General features: G+C 42.8%; 1 protein-coding gene across 3 annotated transcripts in view; it reads right to left on the bottom strand.

Annotated features, from left to right (window-relative positions):
• The window catches only part of VEPH1 (ventricular zone expressed PH domain containing 1), a 222,840-nt gene that overhangs the window by 4,329 nt on the left and 200,775 nt on the right, over positions 1-17,736 (bottom strand). For all 3 annotated transcript variants that reach the window (XM_077864580.1, XM_077864579.1, XM_077864581.1), the window contains one exon: positions 2,383-2,519. In XM_077864580.1, the coding sequence (XP_077720706.1) occupies positions 2,383-2,519 (137 nt within the window). The remainder of the gene's footprint in view (positions 1-2,382; positions 2,520-17,736) is intronic.

The following is a 17,736-nucleotide window of genomic DNA, read 5'->3' as shown; positions in this document are numbered from 1 at the left end:
AAAGTAGCATGAGCTTAGCGTAGGTATCACCAACTTCTTTCATTCAAAAAGTTAACATGAAGTTTTAGTAACTAAAGAAGTGTTGATCAAAATTTGTCATAATTCAGATATACTATGTTCCTGTTGAGTAAAATGTTCAAATAAATTTTATAATGAGCACTCCAAAGATATAGTGCGAATGTGCTCAGTGAATCGTGATTTTTAAATACTTTAAAATCTTTCATTATTTAAATTCAAACATAGTTTGGTTTGCCACTGACTGTATTGTAAGTGTTCATGGGACGCAGGACAGTACACTCATTTAATAACATGCTCCGATGTCATACTGTCTGTGTCAGACTCCAGTTTTATTCCTTTTTACCTTACTGGCTCTATCTTTGGTCAAGCTGATCAGTGTGTGTGTCTCTCCCTCACAAGGGGAAGGGAGTAGGGTGGGGCTTGATGTTACATGATGTTAAATGCTATATGGTGGAACAACTTTGAGATATGCTAGTTAACCAAAATTAAGTGGGCTATCTCCTGCGAGACTTGTCAGAGCCTTTAGCTCCTTTGTATCTCACAGATAACTTTGATGAGGACCAAGACCGACACCTGGTAATGACTGACAGACCCTGGGTTTTAAAGGCCACCAGCGGAACACAGTGGGCAGAGAGGCCAGCGCAGGGTGCTGTATGCGTGTTCTTTGGGGCATCTTTGTGCAGGAGTGGATGACCACATGTACATATGCACATGCTTTCTCCATCGCTCTGATTCTGGGGCTCAAATAATATCTGTAAAAGGGGGGACATGACAGAAATCCAAAGGCCAAGGTCTTGCCCTTCCTGGCCTGCCTACCAGCAAGATAAAGACAGAAAGTACCTCCGCTGCCCACTCAAGTCAGATCCCACAAGGCTTTCTTGGGTCAGACAACCTGGTATCTGCTCCTCCTGGGAAAGACACAGGCAAGTGAGGGCTCTCACTGTGCACTGTGCAAGGGGCCTCCGGGATCACCCCCCACCCCCAGAGGAGTAGGCTTCCATTCGCTGGCAGGGAGGGAGGGAGGGAAAGGCACCCCAGACTTACCCGTCTGTAATGCAGCAATAACAATAATGCTGACCTCAAAGGACTCTTCTGAAGGTTTTTAAATTTTGTTTATTTGACAGAGAGAGAGAGAGAGAGAGAGAGAGGCAAAGCAGAGGGAGTAGAAGGCAGAGAGAGAGGGAGAAGCAGGCTCTCATGTGGGGCTCGATTCCAGGACCCTGGTATCATGACCTGAGCAGAAGGCAGATGCTTAACCGACTGACCCACCTAGGCACCACCCCCACTTTTTAAAGAAGATTTTAGGGTAGCCTGAGTGGCTCAGTGGTTTAGTGCTGCCTTCGGCCCAGGGCATGATCCTGGGGTCCTGGGATCGAGTCCCACGTCGGCCTCCCTGCATGGAGCCTGCTTCTCCCTCTGCCTGTGTCTCTGCCTCTCTGTCTCTCTGTTTCTCATGAATAAATAAATAAAATCTTTAAAAAAAATAAAGAAGATTTTATTTATTTATTTGACAAAGAGAGAGAGAGAGAGAGAGTTCTGAGGATTCTTTCAGGCAACCCAGTGTGGCATGCAATAAGCTGTTATCATTATATTCACAATATCCAAGAAGTACGTCAAGATTTCTTTCTCTCTGATCCTGAATGAGTAGAATTTAATGATAAATAAAACTGACTTGAAAAGAAGAGAATAGCTTCGCATTGCTGATTGGAATAGAATGCTATTTCAGAAGTTTCCTACTCAAAATCCAGAGCACAGATATTTACTGAGCATCCTACTTCAGACTGAAAATGATATTCAATGAATATTTATTAATTCTTTTAGAATCCCATTCTAGTTATTATCTGGGTATTAAGTGAAGGGTGATAATGGTTTTCCCTAACCAGAACTGACCTTTGTTGACTACAAGAAGTACTTAAGATAAATCAGCCTTTGTTTCTTTCTCCCAGCCTGCTGTCTCTCTTCCCTGGGTCTCTGCCTCCAGATATAACCTTTAGTTCTAAAGGAAATCAGGGCCAATGTCATACGCTATTAATTTATGTGAGTGATCTATAAGGAAACAAAAGAAACACTGTTCAAGTCAAGCTCATTGGTAGGAGCTCATCTTCAGTAGTTCATCTTCTAAAACTTAAGTCAACTTTTAAAAAGATCTCCCCTAATAAACCAAAGAGAAAAAGTGAACCGACTAACATAAGACCAAACAGAATAGACAGTCCAGGGAACGTATGCAAAAAAACGCCGACACTGTAAAATTATAAATGGAAAAGGGCAAATTATTGGTGTTTTAACTCGAGACAAAATGCCTAGCTGGTTGGTGGAGATGGAGACCTTAGAAATACGAGTATAAAAGACAAGGGGGAAACTTACAGACTTTCCTTTTTGAAACAGAAGTTGATTTCCAGCCAGTGTAAAATAACGAGTTTTCCACCTCTTGATGAACTTCCATCGGACTTGCTTCTCTTTAAGTTTTCCTTCTATGAGAGGCTGGCCATCTTGATTTATAACTGTTGAAGGTAAGAGAATGATCAAGCCGTTTATTTCCCATTATTTGTTTGGCAAGCGATCAAAAGTCAGAATTATACAACAAACCAGAACCCAGGAAAGTATATTTGGAAAGTGCGGTAGTAAATTATGAATTTGGTTAACCTTTCCCCCTTTTGTCCCTAAAGGAATGCACAATTTAGATATGATGATGGGAACCCGTTGAAAGCCCTCATTGAGATTTTCAAAAGGAATAGAGTTCACAAAAAAGAGCATCTGGTTAGCAGTTTTTAAGATGTAGCCAGATATTCAACTTTCTGTGCTTAACTCTTTTGTTTCACATTAACTGCTCATACAAGCTGCTTAGAAGTATAGCTCTATAAATAATCATAAATCAAGGATATTTAGCCATTTGGCTGAAGAAATGCCCCTGAAGATGTGTTTTTCCTGAAGACACAACATCGCAAAGGCCAGCCCAACTCTTTTGAACGTGGTATTTCCACTCGGGAACACACGTCCTCCCTCTCCATTCTGCATACGCCCATCTCCGCCCAATCAACAACTAATCATTTCAGGTGTCAACCTAGATGTTGCTTCTTTTGGGAGAACTTCCCCAGTCTCAGACGAGGGCGGATTCACCTGCCATATGTTCTCATCACATCTGGCATGTTTTTTCTGTTTTTGTGTGTGTGTGTGTTTTTTTTACATCAAGAATCATTGGTAGATAGTTATTGGTATTTATCTGATTCACATGTGTCTTTCCCATTGAACTGAAAACTCTACAAGGGCAAATTTTTGCTTTGTTCACCGATGTATCACCCGACACCTAGTATAGTAGTGCCTGACGAACATAGGGAATCTGTATTTGCTGACTGAAAAGGTTAATTTTACAGTGAGGTAGAGTGTGTACGATAACGTGTAATCATGGAATTAGAAGATGTGTCACAATGCCAGAAGTCAAAAGTTACAATGCTGAACTGAAGAGTTTCATTTATTTTGCCAACTACACAAGATTCACTCTCCAAATTCACAGGCGAGCATCTGATTTCTGGGGATTATGCAATATTTACTTACATACATTATGTTCAATTTTCATAATGCTTTGAATGTAATGAAATGTGTTCCATCACTTAGAAATCCAGACAGTGCCTGTTTGACCATAGAAACACAACCCATTCTTGCTATCCTATTGTTTCTCTTTTCCAATACAGGTCAAGGGACTACTTCAGACCAGGAGGATTTGTCCATCTTGACAGTATTTTCAGGATAAGAATGATGCAATTTACAGCATGGATAGTTTTCATAAACAAAGTTCTACTAAGGCTAGTTTGGCCCTTTTCCCCCCTGTCTGATGAATGTTCAATGGAATGTTCTATTGTCAATCCCAATAAGGCTAAACACTGCAAACATCAAATATACCGTTAGATAGTGACAGGGCTATGATGAAAATGAATTGGGAGTGACATGGGTGTTGGTGCCCGCGCACATAGGTTGTCAGGAAATAGCCTGGATGTTTGAAGGGAACTTCAATCTGAGACTTCACTGTTGAGAAGTCTCCTGTCTTTGGAGGAGCTTCATGGCGGCGAGCATGGTGCACAGCAGAGCATAGAGAGAGCAGGAACTCAAGAAATATTGACTATCAATTTCAAGAAAATTATTTCAGAGCTCTGCATTGCCTTACTAGGAATCATCTGATTTAGACTATTAATACAGTAATGCTCTTTGGAAATTGAAATGTCCCATCAACATGGTGCTTGCTCCTTCTGTATGGCCTCTACACTCAGCGGTTACCTCGGACAGAGCACTTAGGACAGATGCTCTGTCTTTCCTGTGCTGCGTGGCCTAGAGAGCCAGAACAGCCTCACAGTGTTGGCCTGGACCGTGGGTTCAGTGTTTACTGACTGCATGCTCTTGAGGCACGAAGGGGGCAGCAGTCCCTCTGAGAGGAGGAACAGAAGGTCCAAAGGGAGATCCAAGAAAAAAGGAAAACACACTCTAAGCAAACAATGAAAAGCCCAGGCCAAAACTTACATTAAAATCTTTCCTAAAACATCCATTTCTTATGCTTTCAAATCAGAAAAAAAATCGCTAATCTAATTATGATGTCCGAGGATTTTTGAATAAGAATTCAGAAGAGTTATATTTGAGTCCTTTCAACTATAGTTTTCTGATCAGCAAGATCCCACCTGCTTTGCAAAGATGATGCGATCAAAAGTCAAAATTAAGAAACTTATGTGAGGACACCGGGTAAGTAAACGCTACGGCCCCCTCCGTCCTCTGCTTTTAGTAGACTTTACCACATAGTTTGTAATCCCATTGCTTTCTTGCCAAGGTTTTCATGGTAAGATGATTGAACGTAATGGCTTCATAACAGCACATTTTTCTAGTGTCTATCTTCTATATTTACTCAAAGAAGCATTTGAAATAGTCATGATACCTGAGCTGATTAGAAATCATGGTTGACTTAAATAATATTTAAGCCCATGGATCCTTCTGGATCTGACATAGGGGATTTTCTTCAAGTATTTCTCCTCAAGGCAGGTCCAAATGTTGCACTTGGGGCACCTGGGTGGCTCAGTCGGTTAAGCATCTAATTCTTGATTTCGGTTCAGGTCATGATCTCAGGGTTGGGAGATCCAGCCCCTCACTGGGCTCCACACACTGGGCATGGACCCTGCTTAAGATTCTCTCTCTCCCTCTCCCTCAGCCCTTCCCCTCGCTCACTCTCTCTTTCCCTCTCTCTTACTCTCACTCTTAAAAAAAAAAAAAGACTTTACAAATGTTGCACTTGAAGAGTATGTGACAAAGGTTTTCAAGGAGCACTTGGCAAAATAGTTGAAGGAATTGTTTGAGATGCAGAGTGGATAGGATCTCACACCCACAGACCGAACATAATGACCATAATGACCATGAAAGACTCAAGACGAAATGATAGGATTACTGGAGATCAAAAAGATGAAGGACTGCCGAGAAATTCTGCTGAACAGAGGCTTTCCATTATATAGCCCAGCCAAAATTACCCCAGGGAAAAAGTCCACGGAAAGGGCTGTAGGAAGGAAATGTTAGCAGAACTTTAAAGTAGCTGCGTGTGAGGGCCTGAATTTAGGGGTCGGAGTCAGCTTCTGATAGTTTTGTAAAAGCCAGACTATTTGTAGCTCTGGGATTAATTTAAAAATAGTTTCAGAAGTTAAAAAAAAAAAGAGACTTAAAAACGCTCCACCTACTATTCCATATCTTAATTTTATTTTGCAGTGATATCTAGCACGTGCACAAGAGGCCAAGTGTCAGTTTAATAGGTCTACTGCCCGTATCATGTCCTTATCAGCAATAGTTCTCATGATAACACTATCTTCATGATCAAAACGAGGAATTAATTCTTTCCAAGAATGATCATATCCTATTTGAAAAATAGCATATGTGGAATGAGACTGAGAGAATAATCACGTGCCTGAAACTATGTAACACATGCAGGATGTGCAAATCTTTTCTCACTCGCCAACTAATGCATTAGTTCATTGAAGGGCCACCATTGGGCTAAGACATTCTCTGCCAACCCAGATCTGTTCTTCTCTTCGTCAGTTAGCTGAAAAGCTATGGAAAATTAAACTGAATTCCCTCGTGCAATTGGAACCCAAACTGTTAGCGTGCTTACCAACTTAGAAGTCTTTCTGAGTGTTAATACAAATGTTTATACACTAATTGTATTTCTTTTGGGCACCAAGGGTTGAAGATATTTATGTCAATAAAAAATGAACTTTGAAGGCATTAATCTGACTCAGTGTGATGTTGGTAAGAGCGAAATAGTACCAGGCAGAGACCTCAAAGTTGAGAAGCCCCTCGGCAGGGAGAGCAAAGCAGTAAAGAATAGTCCTCTGTTCATCCGCCAACCATCCAGCCACCCCCGCACATACTCCTGAGCACAGATAAGCTGAAAGGCACTGTGCTTGGATCTGAGCGGGTGACAATGTCCAGTTCAGAGGGAGCTTGAATTTATCATCTTGCAGGTGAGGTAAAGTATTTTTACAAATTACACAGCTCAATGTGGAGTTTGGCAAGTGCCACCGGAGAAGTAAAAGCCAAGCACTACGATACTCAAAGAAAGGAAATTCTACTTCTGGCTGGGAGGAGGTGACATGGGGACTGGGCCTGTGCTAAGGAAGAGAAAAAGGGTATTTAGGAAGAGGGAAAAGGGCAGAGGTACAAGGGGTGTGTGTAAGGGAAAGCTCGTGAAAAGAAAAGAACGTAAAGAATCTGAAAAAAATCCATGAACTCAGAAGCAAGTTTATAAAGCACTTGCCCTGGGACAAAGCCATGAGGACTGAGGGTATGAAGGCAATTCAAGGTTTTCTTGGTGTAAGATCCAGGAAAGAGACTGGGTAACAAACTGTCATGGGGAGGTCATATTGGACTTCAGTTGTAGGTCCTTTTGAAGACTCACTAGAAAGGACTTTGCTTTTCTTAAGGACTAAGCAGGAGCCCAGAACCTGTGAAGGTCCTGCTGGCACAGGCACGAAGCCCCCCAGGGCCCCAGATGGGATCAGTTACGTATCACAGAGTCTCAGCAGGAAACAGAGGACACTTCACGCTGGGTAATTGAGGGGAGTTAATAAAGGGACTATTTACACAGATGTGAGCAAGGTGTAGGAAAAGCACCCTCGTGCTCTGGGCCAGGAGCCACAGGGACGCCTAACACGCCTCTGCATGAAGAGGAAAGGGGAGAGAGCAGTGAGGACCCAGAGGGAAAGCTGTGGGCAGAACACCGACTCACAGGAGCTGTGGCCCTGGGCATAGGGCACAGTCAACCTGCAGCAACCAAGGGGAGGGGAATCTGGGAAGAAATGACCCAACCCCACTCTGCTCCCTCCCTCTGATCTCCTGCCTTTGTCCTAGTGGTCAGCTGTAACCGAAAGCCGGAGGTAAGGGAGACTGGGACACTTCTTAACTGGGCAGAGGAGGCAGGAGAGCTTCCTGGAGTAAACGTATCTGAGCTGAATTCTGAAGAACAAGTAACGGTGATGAACATGAAGGGAGAAGAGGCATACTGAAAAAACAAACAAACAAGAACAAAAACAAAAACCATAGGCAAAGGGCCGCAGCTTAGAGACGGGTTGTGCAATGCATTCTAGAAACTAACTCATTCTATGAGATGGGACTTGGAGGGGCGGAGATGGTGTGAAAGTCGAGGAGAGGCCATTTCTTAAGGGTCCTGGACATTGTGCAAATTGGAACCTCAGGCTTTGCAATGAAACATAATGAAAAATAATAATTTCTGTAGTCACATAACTTTTATCTCAAGAGCACTAGAGTTTCCTTGAGTCAAGGTCTCCATCTTGTTTTAAGCGTTCTTGCAATTCGGAATATGTCTTCAGTCATTTATCGCTTAATTTAAACATGGTGCGCTGAATGCCACGTTTACTCGCCACACAGGGCTACGCCAGCAACTTTCTCCGGTATAGGCCTATAGTTTATGAGATGAGGGCAGTGGTTTTGAAGCCAGACCTCAACTGGAGTCCAGAATCTGCTACTTAACAACTGACAGGTCTTGCGCAAGTTACTCCACTGAGCTTCAGGTTTATCTTCTCTAGGGTTGTCACGCTTAACACCAAGGCCACCATGAATGGCTGTGCAGTTGGCCACTGCACAGGAGCACTCAGTCAAGGTCATGAGTAGAGGCTGAAATTCGGCTTGTATTTTGCTGTTCAAGTCATACACCCCCAACTGGATTTCATCCACCATAATAAATAAAGACACACGAAAATGCCATTAAAGTTCACAGTGGCCTTGCTTAACCAAATGGCTGGTATATTGTAAGGGATCAATAAATAGCAGCTACTATCATCATGACCATGATATCATCATCAACATAAAATGATGCTCATCATCCTTTTACTGTGATGATGAACAGATGGTTCTTATAAATCCCATATCCTAATGGCTCCAGGATAAAACCTGCCTCCATCCCCCCAAATCAGGAATGTAGTGAAATCCACATGAAGATGTTGGAATAATGAGAGAATTCAGGGTGAGGCAGTGAACACCTTTAAGGTTCAAGGACTTCAGGCTTTGAACTTAAGGTGTGAGGGGGATTTCAAAGAGTCTCAAAAGGGAGGTGAACTCTCCTGTTTTTGTGTGACAAATTAATTTATTCACTAATACTGCCATTTTCAAGCCAATCCAGTACGGATTGGGCTGCATTGGGAGTGGTTTCCACACCATCTGAGGATGCTCCCCTTTCTTCCAGACTTCCTGCTTGTTTTTATGATGGTAGATGGTAACCCCCATATAACTACTATTCACATTGCACAGTGACTTCCATCCAGACTCAGAGACTCAGAACTCCCTGATACTGTGTGTTTTTTGGATTATGTAACTTTTGTCTCGAAAACATTGCACTGTGCATGAATAACCCATAATGGAGACTGCCATGAATTTCATTTGTGATATTTGAGTTCTTAGATATTCTTTCCTGATTGTTAAAGATACATATACCTTCAAAAGAAGGCATATTCTGGAAGAAAAAAATATATAAATGTCAAATACTTAGTTTTCTGAATAAGAACAGAGAAAATGCATTTTTAAAAAAATTTCCCTTGAAATTACTGCTTCTGGGAATTATAACTCCTATACAGTCTGTGGGGAATTTCTTTGTGTGCACTGAGATTTACTTGAATTCCCTTCCACAGTTTTACCTATTTTTTGTAATGTGTCAGTTCTAATAAAGGCAACTCTAATTATAGAGGAAATGCTTAAAGAAGGATAGAAGCATTAAATGAGGAGGTTATAGGAGTCACATTTAGTAAACTGTGTCTGTGGTTTTTGAAATCACTAAGGATCATCACGAATGGTATGTTTCTAATGAACATCTAGGCGTTATTTTAGAGTGCCATATTTCTTTATCTGTAGTAGATGAAGCAGGAGGTACAATCCAGCATAGGTTTTGAAACATCCTTCAAGATGCCGAGGGTCCAGAATAGGACAGACAAACTCAATTTGACAGCAGCCCTTTGAGCACACTTCCACATTTAACTGAATGGCTTCCCTCCTCAATAATTTTATACCTGTCAAAACGTAGTATGCTTTCTAGGCTTCTCTATCAGTCATGGAAATGTTGATCTACAGAAGCCTCAGAACTGCTATTTTATAAGCCCGTAGAACAGTGTTTTCCAGACTGTTCTGAGGGCCACCTACATTGGAGTTACTTGCTGGTTTGTTGAAATGCACCTTCCAAGGTACCACCCAAACCTTTTGAATCATATTTTTAGGGTGGGGTGAGGGACCTTACATTTTTAATAAGATCCCTAGGTGACTCTCCTGTAGCCCAAGAACTTCTAGGAAATGAAAGAAGCCTCATGGCAAATGACAGTAACAGGTCACATAATACACAAAACAGTTAAACTGCAAAACCAAAAATGGGAAGAAAATTGGTATAACCTTTCCATGAAATTAAAAAACAGGATAGCAGTATGAGGTAGCAGGCACATCCTTGGCTTAAATCAACAGCGTTAACGGAAAAAATGCTCAGAATCAATATTCATGGAATTTGGCTTACTATTGTATCAGCTACTTGCTAAGAAGGTAACCTGTTCAGTAGTTTTGCGCAGCAAGCACGATCACCTTTGTGCCTTTATGGCAGCTATCAAGGAAGACTGGCCTGGACTTGCCCAGTAATGACTAGTAGGGGCCAATGGGAAAAGATCAGGGACAGTGGAAGTGAATGAAGATAATTGCTCAATTTTAGGATGGAATTTTGAATGAGGAAGGGTTCCAGACACATTTCTTATGTTGGGCTCACACTGCCATTCCGTTAATACGAGCTCATGGATGGGTCTTGCTGGCAGAGTTGGATTTACACACTTGTAAATGTTGAGGGCTTTCTCACTCCCCTGTGGACTGTGGAGCTGCTTCCCTTGCAGAGGGAAAAATCCATCTGACATACTTGTCAGCTTGTTAGCATTGTTCAACTTGAACACATCCTAGCCATCATCCCAGCTTCCTGTACATTGCTGCTGTGTTGGAACATCCTAAGGTGTTCTCTACAATGCTTTTGTGGAATGATTTAACACAAGTTCCATCTGTTGTGGTTCCAACTTTTTGGTAATAAATAGAAGTCTTACAATGTCTACATTGGAAACTTGATCTGTAACACGTATACATGTATGCCATCTCTCTCTGTGCTCTCATATTTGAAAAGAACTTATTTAGGAAGATACTGTTAATTCAAAAGAATATGTTTGGCACAAAAATTACACCAGAAATGTTATAATACGAATTATCTGTCTCTTAAAATGAAACACTGTGAATTCATTAATTTGTTTTTTGTCATCATTTGCCTGAGAAAAATTTTACTGAAAATTCTCTGAGAAGATACAAACTTTGGATGTTCACTTATTTGACAAATATTTATTGAGCATTGTGTGCTAGGGGCTGAAGGTGGATGGATGAGGAGGGCTCCCTTCGTATAATTTACTATTTACCAGAGGAAATAGACATTAATCAAATAACCACATGTAGAAAACAAAACCAAAAACAAAAAACAAGACAGCAGGTGTAACGATTGTCATGAGAAGAAGGCTTTGAAGGTTTTGAAGACCCTTGTTATCATGGAGGTCACAGAAGGCTTCCCCATGGTGGTGAATTTGAATTGTAATGGGAAAAGCTAAAATCTCTATTAACCAGATGAACAGAGGAGAAACTGCACTCCGTACAAAAACCCAGTGGCAGGAAGAAGCAAGGTGTGTATGGGAAACTGAAAGAAGATCCTCCTAGCCTTAGCGGAGAGAGAGAATAGATGACATATGGGACAAGATGCTGCTGCAGAGGATGGGAGAGACCATGTGAGGCTGTGAGGGGCATGTTACAGTCTGGTCTTTAAACTAAGACCTGTGGGAAGCTGTTTTAAGGTTTCATGCAGGGGAGTAGGATCATCAGAGTTGTGTTTTGAGGAGATTGTTCTTGTTGCATCATGGGAGGCCAGCTGGCAGGGTTGAGTAGCTCATTTAGGAGGCTTTTTCCATTATTTTAGGGAAGAGGTGATGGTATCTTGCTCTATGTGATGGAGAGAGAGAGACAGGGTTGAGAGCCATTGAGAAGGTCAAATCCACAATGCTAAGTGAGGGGCTGGGTGGAGGTAGGGAGAGGGCAGTGGGTCTCTGACTGCTACAGTGGAATGATTGATGTGTTTACTCATGAAGAGAATGCTGGAAGACAACTTAGTCTTTTTCAGGGGCGAGGGAGGGACAATCATTTGAAATGAAATGAGCCTGAGATGCTTTTGAGGCAGCCAAGTAAGTGATGGGAGATGCAAATCCAGAGGTGGGAGGAGTGGCAAGCACCGCAGATACACATTTAGAAGCTGTCACAGAGAAGGGGCTGTTGAAGCTGTGGACCCGGTGAAGATTGACTGGGGAGAGGTTGTATGGTGAAAAGGAGAGGGGTCTTGGCAATGAGAGTCTGGATGGAGGAAGGCAGCCTGGAAAGCGGGTTGAAAGGACTATTTGGAGAGTAGGAGGGAGACCAGAGTGCTGCATCACACAGTTAAAAAGGGAAAATGCTGGAAGGAGGAAGAACTGGTCAGCAGAACTCAATGCTGCTCAAAGTCCATAAAGCAAGGATTGAAGCACACAGTACATGCGAGACTTACCTGCCTGAACCTGCCTGACTCCAGAGAGCACAGGGACAAAGGATTTAGAAGGCAGCTTAGAGCGGGTCTGGTCAGGAGGAGAAAGAGGCAAAGACATACAGAGTGAGCACTGACACTTCCTTTTGTCTTAGAGGAGGCAAGAGGCAGGGCAGCAGGTGGAGAAAAGGAGAGTGTAAGGCACTTTCCCTGAGTGAAAGCCAATGGCAGCCACCTGGCCCTGGACTCTTGTTTGTTGGAAGTTTTTTGATTACTGCTTCAATTTCCTTTCAGGGCAATTCTACCAAACATTTAAAGAAGAATTAATATCTATTCCTCTGAAGAGAATGGAAAGAAAACTTCCAAATTGGCTCTATGAGGCCAGCATTACCTTGATTCCCAAACCAGACAAAGATCCCAGTGAAGAGCAGAATTACAGATCAATATCCCTGATGAATATGGATGCAAAAATTCTTGCCAAGACACTAGCCAATAGGGTCCAACAGTACATCAAAAGGATTATTCACCACAACAAGTGGGATTCATTCCTGGGATGCAAGGATGGTTCAATGTCCACATATCAATCAATGTGATAGATCACATTAATCGAAGAAAGGACAAGAACCATATGATCCCTCAACTCATGGAGAAAAAACATTTGACAAAGTACGGCATCCTTTCTTGATTAAAATTCTCCACAACGTAGGGATAGAGGGAACATACCTCAATATCATAAAAGCCATCTAGGGAAAGCCCAAAAAGAATATCATTCTCAGTGTGTGTGTGTGTGTGTGTGGGGGGAAACTTAAAGCTCTTCCCCTCACATCAGGAACATGACAGGGATGTCCACTCTCACCACTGTTGTTCACATAGTACTAGAAGTCCTAGTCTCAGCTATCGACAATGAAAAGAAATAAAAGCCATCCAAGCTGGCAAAGAAGAAGTCAAACTCTCACTCTTCACAGATGACAAGATATTTGATGTGGAAAATCCAAGAGACTCCACCAAAAAATTGCTAGATCTCATACAGCAATTCAGCAATGTGGCAGGAAATGAAATTAGTGCACAGAAATCAGTTGCATTTCTAGTCACCGACAATGAGACTGAAGAAAGAGAAATCAAGGAATTGATCCCAAGTATAATCGCATCAAAACCTGTATGATACCTAGGAATAAACCTAACCAAAGAGGTAAAGGATCTACACTATGAAAACTAAGGAACACTGATGGAAGAAATTGAGGAAGACACAAAGAGATGCAAAAATATTTCATGCTCATGGGTTGTAAGAATAAATATTGTTAAAATGTCTATGCTCCCCAGGGCAATCAACACATTCAGTGCAATCCCCATTAAAGTACCATAGACTTTTTTCACAGAGCTGGAACAAGTAATCCTAAAATTTGTATAGAACCAGAAAAGACCCTGAATAGCCAGAGGAATATTGAAAAAGAAAGCCAAATCTAGTGGCATCACAATGCAGGGCTTTAAGCTCTATTACAAAGCTGTGGTCATCAGGACAGTGTGGTACTGGCACAAAAACAGACACACAGGTCAATGAGCAGAATAGAGAACCCAGAAATGGACCCAATGGTCAACTAATCTTTGACAAAGCAGGAGAGAATATCGAATGGAAAAAAGACAGTCACTTCAATAAAGGATGTTGGGAAGATAGGACAGCCATATGCAGAAGAATGAAACTGGACCATTTTCTTACGCCGCACACAAAGATAAACTCAAAATGCATGAAAGACCTAAATGTGAGACAGGAATCCATCAAAATCCTAGAGGAGAACATAGACAGTGACCTCTTCGACCTTGGCTGCAGCAACTTCTTGCTAGACACGTCTCCAAAGGCAAGTGAGACAAAAGCAAAAATGAACTTGGTAGTTCATCAAGATAAGAAGCTTTTGTACAGCAAAGGATATAGTTGAAAAAGAAAACAAAATACAACCTACAGAGTGGTAGAAAATTTTTGCAAATGTCTTAACAGATAAAGGGCTAGTATCCAAGATCTATAAAGAACGTATCAAACTCAACACCCAAGTACAAACAATCCAGTCAAGAAATGGGCAGAAGATATAAACAGACATTTCTCCAAAGAAGACCTACACGTGGCCAACAAGCACATGAAAAAGTGCTCAAAATCGCCTGTCATCAGGGAAATACGAATCAAAACCACAATGAGACATCACTTCACATCAGTCAGAAAGACTAAAATTAACAGGACAGGAAACAAAAGACGTTGGCGAAGATGTAGAGACAGGGGGAACCCTCTCCCACTGTGGATGGAAATGCAAACTGCTGCAGCCACTCTGGAAAAGAGCATGGAGGTTCCTCAAAAAGCTAAAAATAGAGCTGCCCTACGACCCAGAAATTGCACTATTGCATATTTATCTAAAGGTTACAAACATAGTGAACCAAAGGGGCATCTGTACCTAAATATTTAGAGCAGCAATGTCCATAGTAGCCAAACTATGGAAAGAGCCCAGAGGCCCATCGACAGATGAATGGATAGAGCAGTGGTCTATGTACAATGGAATGTTACTCAGCCATGGAAAGGATAAAATCCTACCATTCACACTGACGTGGATGGAACTGGATGGTATTACGCTAAGCGAAATAAGTCAATCAGAGAAAGACAATTATCGTATGATCTCACTCATATATGTAAATTAAGAAACAAAACAGGACCACAGGGCAAGGGAGGGAAAAATAAAATAAGTTTAAATCAGAGAGGGAGACAAAGTATAAGACACTCAACCGTCAACACAGTGAGGGGTGCTGGAGGGGAGGGGAGTGGGAGGATGGGGTAACTGCGTGAAGGGCATTGAGGAGGGCATGTGATGTGATGAGCACTGGGTGTTGTATGCAATGGATGAATAACTGAACTCTACATCTGAAACTAATGATACACTATATTTTAATTGAGTTTAAACAAAAGAAGGGATCCCTGGGTGGCTCAGCGGTTTAGCGCCCCCTTTGGCCCAGGACGTGATCCTGGAGTCCTGGGATTGAGTCCCACATCGGGCTTCCTGCATGGAGCCTGCTTCTCTGTCTCTCTCTCTCTCTCTCTCTGTGTGTGTCTTTCATGAATAAATAAAATCTTTAAAAAAAAAAAAGAATCTGTTTAAAAAAAAATAAGTCTTAAAAAAATAAGTCTTAAAAAAAAAGCCAATAGGACAATTCAGTTCGGAGGAAGAAACAGAACAGGGAAGAAAGGGTAATCTATAGGATCTATAGGAGAAGGGGGAAGGATGAGATCCTACGTAAAATACTAGCCCTCTCTTGAGACACTTGATGACTTTATTCTTTGTGGCTGCTAAGAGCACATGTATGTCATCCACAGAGGTGAGTTTGTAGCAGAAACACAGATTTCTTTCCTAATGTATTTAAGTAGGTAAATAAAGGGGGTTACTCTGGCAGGTGATGACTGGAGCTCTTTTGAAATATATTAAGTGCTTTATTTTAGAACGACATAAGAATTTCTTAAATCAATGTGATCGTAAGCCTGCAGAGTGGTAAGAGATGGATTTGCTCATCTCGTCTGCCTTTGGAAAGGGTGCTTCTCCTCCTCCCCCGCAGATTGGCTTGACTCAGCTTGTTCTCCACGTGGAAAAGGACACATTTCCATGCCCGATGATTCACTGGTGGAGAACCACAGGGTGACTAATGCTTGGCGGCAAGTATAAGGCCTATCGGACACTTTTATCCTATTTCAAGATAAGATTGTTGACCCAATATGAAAAGGCAGAAGGATGAGGAAAGTGACGGGAGACGCAGAATAGAAATGAACCCCTGAGGGGTGCTAGCTTACTGACCTCAGCTTCTTTCCCGTGGAGGCTCCCGTGTTACTAGCGAGTTTCCTATGGACTCTGTGTGAATTGCAACCTTTTAGTAAGATATTAAAATCGAGTATGTTGGGTAGCCCCGGTGGCCCAGCGGTTTAGCGCCGCCTTCAGCCCGGGGTGTGATCCTGGGGTCCCGGGATCGAGTCCCACGTCGGGCTCCCTGCATGGAGCCTGCTCCTCCCTCTGCCTGTGTCTCTGCCTCTCTCTCTCTCTCTCTCTCTGTGTCTCTCATGAATAAATAAATAAAAAATACTTATTAAAATTGAGTATGTGAAAATCCTGTCCACAGCAACATTTTCTTCTTACAGACATTTATTTTGCAGAAGTTGTTATGTTAAGGTTTAAGTTCAGGGTGTATTTAATTCTGAGAAAGTATTAGACGCTAAAGTCGCACTTCAAATCTTGTATGTCTCATAGTCATCCTGTCACCTACACTATCCACGAGTTACTCAATAGTCCATTTATTACCTGGGGTGGGGGGTGCGTCTGTGTGTCCCAGCGTGCGAGCTCTGTGAGACAGAGGGGGGAGTGTGCGGGCAGGTGTACGAGAGAGAGGCATGGCCACGCCAGGAAGGCGCAAAATAGAAAAATGGGAAGAAGGGGGAGAAGGAAAAAGATTTCAGGATAATACTTTATCTGAGTCAACCGACGTGTCATTAGGGAATAGAACGTACGTCTGAGCAACAAGCTGGGGGTCGCTCTTACATAAGGAGTGCGCAGTCGGTGGTCACCAACAGGAGGTGAGTGTGCAAGGGTGACGTTTTCCTACACAAGCACCGCACTGCTCTTGGGACTCTAACAACCCTGAGCACGTAAGACAATGTCCTGACATGTGTAGGAGGAGGGAAGGCCTCACAAGACACCCCAAATGGGCTTTTCCTTTCATCACCTCCAAAGTAGTGTGCGAGCTGACCATGAAATTCAATGGAAAGTTTCATATCAGTGGACTCACGACGCTATTTGCCGCCTACGGCTCGGGTCCTCAGAGGTCACTGAGCCACTCGCACGTTGGCGTCTGGAGTGGAAGGCCGTGGAGCCCCCTCCGGGAGTGTCCAGCGAGGAGCGCCCCGGTGGCTGCGACCAGTCACCTAGCAGCGTGTGAAGCCAATCTCCTTCCAGAGTCCTTTCTTCCCATGCTGTCATTTTGAAGCCACCTCTGCCTGCCCGTGTGACCTAGCGGACGGCGCGCTTTAGAGCACAAAGATCTGAAATCAGGTTCTAAAGAGGGATCCTGATCGAAGGTTGTCTGGAAAAAAAAATGCACTCAGTTTCTTTCATACCCTAAGGAGACCTCCTCCCGGCAGTCACGCTCAGCATCTAGATACCTAGTGACTAAGAGCACAATCACACTGGGGGCCGCCAAGTCCTAGAGGAGGACCCGGTGCCAAAACTGAGAGGTCTCCGAGTTATTTTTCTGTAGGGTGTAAGAGCAAAGGCATCCTGCGTGTCTCAGGAAATAAGTGAAAGTCACGACCTAGTTCTTCCTCCTTTTAACAAATGTGACTTCACAGAAAGCCGGACGTGTCCCAGGATGGCCCAGCTGACTAACTGTTACTGTGACACGTGCGCTCGTGGCTCCAAGACATGAGGCCAACTGATAAAGGGCTTTTGCTTCATTTTCCAGAAGTAAGTTCTGTTCTGTTCCACCCACTTGCTCAATCTCTATTCTCTCATTCATGTGGAGTAAGGGGATTGGCCACAAACGCCGCCAGCAACTCCCAGAGGATTCTTGAGATATGTCAGGGATGTGCTAATCTCCTTCTCTGTGCTTTCATG

The sequence above is a fragment of the Canis aureus genome, chromosome 22, assembly GCF_053574225.1.
Source record: "Canis aureus isolate CA01 chromosome 22, VMU_Caureus_v.1.0, whole genome shotgun sequence".
Classification (NCBI taxonomy): Eukaryota; Metazoa; Chordata; class Mammalia; order Carnivora; family Canidae; genus Canis; species Canis aureus.
The sequence above is the reverse complement of the archived record's forward strand: the minus strand, read 5'-3'. Positions and strand labels throughout refer to the sequence as shown.